Genomic DNA, 7,591 nt, shown 5'->3' with positions numbered 1-7,591 from the left:
GTGGCCTAACCAGTTCCCACTCTTGTTCTTGACTTCGTTGACAGTGTACAATGTGTAAGACCGTGAATAAGAATCTGAACTCTTCATGGTGGCGGCAAGAACGTTATTGCTGTTGTTGTCTCCAACCACAAACTAAAACAAGTTGATACCTTTTCTTAATGTGAATTGCAAAAGAGCGTGAACTCTTGATCTGCATTGGTTCTTCTCCATGGTTTGTGGTGTTGTCTTTGAAGGTTTTGAAGCTACTTGTAATGGGACATTCCTTTTTTCGGTTTTGGGTATTAATATAGGACCTGATGATCTAGTTCTGCTGTGACCCTTTGGCTTTATTCTGGTTTGGTGTTGATTGGGGTAAACTGAGTCGTTGAATGTCAAAGGACCTGATTTAGCTGAAGCATGAGATGAGCTTTCTTTGGAACTGAAACTTCTACTCATCTGACTAAAACTGAAGCTAAACCGCCGGTTAGGGGAAGCGTCTCTTCCCTTTTTAGATGTCAAAATGTGAATATTTTGATCCAACAAAAATGGTTTCTCAACAAAACGCAATGCCCAGTTCAGGTTATCAGCAAGCGTTTCCTACTGGTAATCACCAGTCCTTAGCTGCTATGCTTCCGCAATACAAAACTCAAGCAACTGCTCTATATCTTTATTTTAGTTAAGCATGTGATGTTTGTTTTCCATTCTAACTTTTTTTTTTTATTCATTCTTTAATAGCTTAAAGAAAGCTAGATGATGAGTATAGAGTCTTTGTGTCTATTGTAATATGTATTAATGTTTTTATTATGTTTTGTATGTTTAAAAATTAATTAAAATGCAATATTATGTTTCTCTATTTATACCACTTTTATTCTATTTAAATGCTTGCAAAATGATTTGGTTGAGAATATTTGGGCAAAATTCGGAGCTAATCAGTATTAAAATTTATCATTCTCTCCATTTATAAATTGCACTTTGCTGTAATATGTATTAATGTTTTATTATGTTTTGTATGTTTGAAAATTAATAAAAATAGAATATTTTTTTAATTTTATAAAATCTTAAATGTTTACACATTTATATCACTTCTATTCTATTTAAAATTTTAAAATTTAAAAAAACAATATTTTCAAAAATAAGAGACCCAAAATAAGAACCTACCAATAAAAGAGAAAATTTTATCTAAGAGATCATGAGTTCTTATATTCCAAACAGTACACAATTAATTCATAAAAAATTTAAGAACTCCCCTTATATGAACCCCCCAATAAACTTGCTCTAAGGTTGCATGTGGGATCATTCCCAATAGCTGTATATATTCGGAATAGAGTGACAAAGTAAGAAAAAAAAAAAAAAATAAACCCAGTAGGTCAAAAAAAAAATACTCCAAAAGAAGAGTGTGATTCATAACAGAATAACGTGTAGTCTAGAGTTTGTTTTGGACAACCATATTCGGAAAAAAAACCACTAAATCTTATATGTTTGGTAAGTAGCTAAAAAACTGATTCGTAAAAGTTACCATAAGAGCAATACTTAACTCATCTCTGTGAAATCTATTACAAAGCTGTTACGTACATATGCTACAGTATAATGAATTAACCAAAAGTTTAAGCATGCACAAGAAGAACACCTTCGAAGCTAAGCTATATTATTGACTTAAAAACAAAAAGCTGCGTCCGTACGAGCACGGGCGACGTGAAAAAGATAAAACTAATGAGAGAGGAAATTGCTACGAAACTTCGTCGTCTTCCTTTTCTACTTTAAAACTTGTAACAACCACTTATTACCACTTACTTATCTCTCTTTCTTTCTCTCTCTCACTCCCAGATCAGTCTCGATCATGGCATCGTTCATAGATCTTTTCGCCGGCGACATCACGACGCAGCTAATAAAGCTTCTCGTTATGGTAGCTAACACAGTCTACAGTTGCAAAGGAATAGCAGAACGACTGGTCACGATGATCAGAGATGTTCAACCAACGATCAGGGAGATCCAATACAGTGGCGTGGAGCTAAGTAACCATCGCCAGACTCAACTGAGAGTGTTCTTTGAGATCTTGGAGAAAGCAAGAAAGCTGTGCGAAAAGGTTTTAAGATGCCGTAGATGGAATCCTAAACACGTATACCACGCTAACAAGATGAAGGATCTCGAGAAGAAAATATCTCGTTTTCTCAACAGCCAGATTCTTCTCTTTGTTCTCGCTGAGGTATGTCATCTACGGGTCAATGGTGACAGGATTGAGAGACTGTTGAGTGAGCGAAATTGTTAGGGGTAGATCCAACCCCAACAAAAGGGCCCGGCCCAGGAAGAAGCCCATAAATATCCCTTTCGAGAGAGAAAGGTATTATGGTATTTTTCCTAGACAAACCGACACGATTCCCTATAAATACGGGCGTACGGCCTTTAGAAAAGGGGATCGAAGAAAAGCAGGAGAAGTCGTACAGCAAGTACAAGAGCTTAGCTCGTCCAAGCAAAAGTCAACGGTTCTAAGCTCATAGCTCGAAGAATCGACGAGAGATCAGCTCGTCTACTATCCTCGTCTACTTTTGTAACCCGTTTAAGTCGCGTTGTAGCCCGTCTTTTGTGTTTCGACATCAATATAATAGAAGAGAACTTCGACCCTCTTTGACCGAACTAAACATACTAATTGTGACCGAAAGGGACATCAACAATTTGGCGCGCCAGGTAGGGGGAGCCAAGTCAAAGTTTTCTAAAAAATTGAAGAACGGACCTACACCGACTGGACGAGATGACAATAATTGACAAGGAAAGAAGCAAAGAAGCAAGCTCGTCGGGGGGAACGATCACCCCGGCAACGGATCAAGCGGAGCAGACAGTCCTTCCCACGCCGGACGCTCCAAGAAAGACCGTGACAGTAGGAAGTCCGGAGACCTTCGTCATAGCTACAAATTTGACGACCCCTGCGACCGCAGAGGCACCACAGGCGCTGACACAACTTTCTTTGCTCAACAACCAGCCCGTCTCTAGTATAGACGAACTGTTCCGAGGAATCTTAACACGCCTTGACCAGCAGGAAGAGCGAACAAACAACCGTTTGGATGCACTCACTGCGGCACAGTTTAACTCGCAAGATGAAATCAACCATCTCAACAACGCTCGGCTCAACCCAGTAAACTTCACTTCGGTAAGAACAACGCCAGGGTCGTATGTGCAAACCAGCGGGTTAGGATGTAATCCTGCCCAGCACCCTATCGAGCGGAATAACAACGTAACTGATCTAACGAAGGACGCCGAGCTAAAAAAAATCAAAGAGCAAATGAAAGAAATGGCCGCAATGATTCAAAAAGCAACGGATAAGGCGCCCCAAGTCGGACTTATGCTCGAAGCAACACAGCGAACTCCATTCTCTCAAAGACTCGCTACGACGACGGTCAGACGGGCAGTCAAGCCACGGTTGGGTCACTATGACGGAACGGTCGACCCGCGAGATTTCTTATTCACCTTTGGCGTAGCCCTCGGCCCTTTACAGTTCAGCCCGGCGGAATGCGATGCTGGAGCTTGTCAAGTTTTCGCCGAACATCTAACAGGAACCACATTGAGCTGGTTCTCGAGACTCCCACCCGGATCAATTGATAGTATCAGGGAGTTGATAACCGAATTTTTGAAGCAGTTTTCTGTTTTGTTCGAGGATAAGAATTCCCATGCCGACTTATACGCCTTAACTCAGCACAAGGGAGAATCGCTTCGGTCCTTTATAGGGCGATTCAAGGAAGATTACGTCAACATTTCAATTCCGGACGCTGCCGCAATTGTCGCACTTCGAAATGCGCTCTGGTATGAATCTCCGTTCAAGGAAGAGCTGTCTTTAACGCACATCGAGACCGTAGCCGAGGCATTACTCCGAGCTGCAAACCACATTGGGCTCGAGGAAGAGAAAGCTATCAATGCTAAGAAGCAATCTCTAGAGGCAAGTGCGATGCCAAAACAGCCAGTAGCCGCAGCTCCAAAAGTTAACTACGTCGAGCCTCGACAACATTTCGTCAAAAACCAAGATCAAACTCGCCGAACCTTTGCGATCGGCGAAAACAAGTATATACGGAAAGAGGGAGGTGAAAATAGTGCAACCCCGTACTGCGATTACCATCAGAGTACCACCCACGCAACTGACGAGTGTCATTACCTCCAGAAGGTCTTGATGGAGCGATACAAGAAAGGAGCAATAGTCCTCGAGCCCGACAGAAGCAAGACAACCCGACCTGGACGAAGCGACGCCAAGCGCGCCGAATATATCGCTCGAAAATTCGTCAAGGATTCAAAGGTACTAGCAGACCAAAGCGAAGACGAGATGGAAATTCAGAACCTACTTACCGAACGGCGCGAAGACAGCGGTAACGAGAAACGACTGCATACAGACCGCAAGCCCGACCAACGTCCTCCGACGATACGACGAATCAACATGATAATGGGCGGGCTAGCCGGATGCAACGATTCGGTCAGAGCGATCAGAGATTATACTAAGAAGGCTGAAATGACGAAATCTTGGCCGTCAAGGTTCGAGGCTGAAGGCATGCCAATCACTTTCGACGGAAAAGATCTAGAAGGCTTGGATTTACCGCATAATGATCCATTGGTCGTCAAACTCTTGATCGGCGAAAGTGAGGTGACGAGAATATTGATCGACACTGGAAACTCAGTCAACGTCATCTTCAGAGACGTATTGGCCAAAATGGAAGTCGGTGAACGGGACATTATGCCAGAATGTCACTCTTTAACGGGCTTCGACGGGGATCATCTTATGTCCGTCGGCACCATCACCTTACCAATCTTTGTTGGGGGGATAGCCAGATACTTCCGGTTCGCAGTTATCGACAAGCCAACGATCTACAACGTCATCCTTGGAACCCCATGGCTCCACCAGATGAAAGCCGTCCCGTCAACATATCATCAGTGCGTTAAGTTCCCAACTTCGAAAGGAATATACACACTGCGTGGCAATCAGCAAACCGCACGGGCCTGTTTTCTGATCGAGCATAAGCTTCGCACCGGAAAGAAATTATAGCAATCAAAACCGGGGGTCGGCGACAGCAGCACGTCACCGACAGACGGAAAGCCGACTGCCGTCCAACAGGGCGTTGCCGCGGTCGAAGAGGTGAGCCTAGACGAGAACGACAAGAAACAATGCGTCAATATCGGCACAGAGATAACATCCGCCATGAGGAACAAGTTGATACTCTTCCTCAAAACCAACATCTCAACGTTCGCATGGAGCGTGGCTGACATGAAAGGAATCGACCCAAGTGTCACGACCCATGAGCTCAATGCCGACCCAACGCATAAGCCGGTCAAACAGAAACGGCGCAAGTTAGGCTCTGAAAGATCACAAGCAGTGAACGACGAAGTTGACAAACTCCTCGGCGCCGGGTCAATCATGGAAGTAAAATATCCAGAGTGGCTAGCTAATCCGGTGGTCGTCAAAAAAAAGAATGGAAAGTGGCGAATTTGTGTCGATTTTACCGACCTTAATAAGGCTTGCACAAAGGATAGTTTCCCATTGCCAAGAATCGATCAGCTCGTCGAAGCGACTGCAGGCAACGAGCTGTTAACCTTTATGGACGCCTTCTCCGGTTACAACCAGATTCTAATGCACAAGGACGACCAGGAAAAAACATCATTTATCACAGATAGAGGGACGTACTGCTACAAGGTCATGCCCTTCGGCCTTAAAAATGCGGGAGCGACGTATCAACGATTAGTCAGTAAGATGTTCGCCGAGCAACTCGGCCGGACTATGGAGGTCTACATCGACAAGTCACAGCACACAAAGGATCATATCACTCATCTGCGACAATGCTTCGATACCCTCAACAAGTATGGGATGAAGGTTAACCCGGCCAAATGCACATTTGCAGTCAAATCCGGCGAATTCCTTGGGTACCTGGTAACCAGACGAGGCATCGAGGCAAACCCGAAACAAATTAAGGCGATCATCGATCTACCACAACCAAAGAACGCCAGAGAAGTACAATGATTAACCGGACGGATCGCTGCTCTAAACCGTTTTATATCCAGATCAACCGACAAGTGTCTACCATTTTACCAGCTTCTCAAAACAAAGGGCAAGTTCGAGTGGACCGAGGCCTGTCACAGCGCGTTCAACGAGCTAAAGAACTACTTATCGACCCCACCGATCTTAACAAAACCGGAGCTCGGCGAAATCTTATTTCTTTATATCGCGGTCTCAGAATCGGCCGTCAGCGGTGTACTCGTTAAAGACGATCGAGGAGAGCAACGACCCATCTTTTAGATAAGCAAATCACTCGACGACGCGGAAACTCGTTACCCGACAGTCGAGAAGGTTGCTCTGGCAGTCGTCACGTCCGCAAGAAAGCTCCGACCGTATTTCCAGTCGCACACTGTCGCTGTCCTGTCCAACCAACCTTTACGATCCATACTGCACAGCCCGAATCAATCGGGCCGACTAACAAAATGGGCAATTGAACTTAGCGAGTACGACATCGAGTATCGAACTCGTCCAGCTGCAAAGTCCCAAGTACTCGCTGACTTTCTAATTGAACTACCGCTTGGGGAAGCCGAACCAACACCCACTGACCCGTCAGATGACCGGTGGACCCTACATGTGGACGGAGCATCCTCTCATCTTGGGTCAGGGATAGGAATTTGGCTAACTTCGCCGACCGGAGAAATTTTGGAGCAATCCTTCCGTCTCCGATTCCAAGCAACCAACAACGTCGCCGAGTACGAAGCACTCATCGCCGGTCTAAAGCTCGCCAACGGAATGCAGATCAAGCAGATAAGAGCTTTCTGCGACTCTCAGCTCGTCGCCAACCAGTTCAGTGGAGAGTATGACACCAAAAGTGAACCTATGGCCGCCTACCTCGATGTCGTTAGGAATTTGTCAAAACGCTTCGACGAATTTGAGCTCATCAAAATTCCCAGAGGAGACAATGCCCCGGCTGACGCTTTGGCAGCACTCGCTTCAACATCGGATCCCGACCTTCAGCGAATCATCCTGGTGGATAGCATAGATACGCCGAGCATAAGCGAAGCGTATCCCGAGACTTGCCTCGCACTCCACCAGCCCAATGAAATTAGGACGACTTATCGAACGATGAGGTCACACCGAGGATGCGAACCAGCCTCAGACAGCGACGTGACAGATTGGCGAGTCGAAATCCGAGCATACTTAGCCGATGGCGACGTACCAACAGACAAATGGGCTAAACGAAGATTAAAAGCCAAGGCCGCCCACTACACCTTAATGAAAGATCATTTGTTACGATGGACGGCGGCAGGAGCCCTTTTGCTCTGCATACACGGCGACGATACCGAGCGCGTCATGATGGAAATGCATGAAGGGGCCGGAGGAAATCACTCAGGTGGCTGAGCCTTGGCACTGCGAATCAGGAAGCATGGCCATTACTGGCCAACGATGATATCTGACTGCGAAAAGTTCGTTGCCAAGTGTGAAAAATGCCAGCGACACGCCCCCATTATTCATCAGCCGACTGAACTCCTGCGAACCGGAATAGCTCCTTACCCTTTCATGCGCTGGGCGATGGACATCATTGGCCCGCTACCAACTTCAAGACAAAAGCGATATATACTCGTCCTTACCGATTATTTCACCAAGTGG

General features: G+C 45.4%; 2 protein-coding genes and 1 pseudogene across 2 annotated transcripts; all 3 read left to right on the top strand.

Annotated features, from left to right (window-relative positions):
* The first annotated feature begins 1,816 nt into the window (after positions 1–1,816).
* LOC147923661 (disease resistance protein ADR1 pseudogene) lies at positions 1,817–2,245 on the top strand (annotated as a pseudogene).
* A 480-nt stretch (positions 2,246–2,725) lies between these two features.
* On the top strand, positions 2,726–4,996 carry LOC147923660 (uncharacterized). The gene has a single exon (XM_087496514.1). It carries the CDS (start codon positions 2,726–2,728, stop codon positions 4,994–4,996), a length of 2,271 nt encoding a protein of 756 aa, XP_087352640.1.
* Positions 4,997–5,149: 153 nt separating this feature from the next.
* On the top strand, positions 5,150–7,342 carry LOC147923659 (uncharacterized). The gene is made up of 2 exons (XM_087496513.1): positions 5,150–5,875; positions 6,242–7,342. Exons 1-2 carry the CDS (start codon positions 5,150–5,152, stop codon positions 7,340–7,342), a joined length of 1,827 nt encoding a protein of 608 aa, XP_087352639.1.
* The last annotated feature ends 249 nt before the right edge of the window (positions 7,343–7,591 follow it).

This window comes from Camelina sativa, chromosome 17 (genome assembly GCF_030686135.1).
Source record: "Camelina sativa cultivar CO46 ecotype springtype chromosome 17, ASM3068613v1".
In the NCBI taxonomy this organism is placed as follows: domain Eukaryota; kingdom Viridiplantae; phylum Streptophyta; class Magnoliopsida; order Brassicales; family Brassicaceae; genus Camelina; species Camelina sativa.
Note: the sequence above shows the minus strand (reverse complement) of the source record. Positions and strands in the feature narration are given on the sequence as shown.

Bases quoted from the DNA above. Each gene is read 5' to 3' on its own strand.
- LOC147923660 (XM_087496514.1), top strand. From the start codon at position 2,726: ATGACAATAATTGACAAGGAAAGAAGCAAAGAAGCAAGCTCGTCGGGG.
- LOC147923659 (XM_087496513.1), top strand. From the start codon at position 5,150: ATGAGGAACAAGTTGATACTCTTCCTCAAAACCAACATCTCAACGTTC. The intron at 5,876-6,241 runs GTAACCAGACGA...CCCATCTTTTAG, and splicing joins GCGAATTCCTTGGGTACCTG to ATAAGCAAATCACTCGACGA.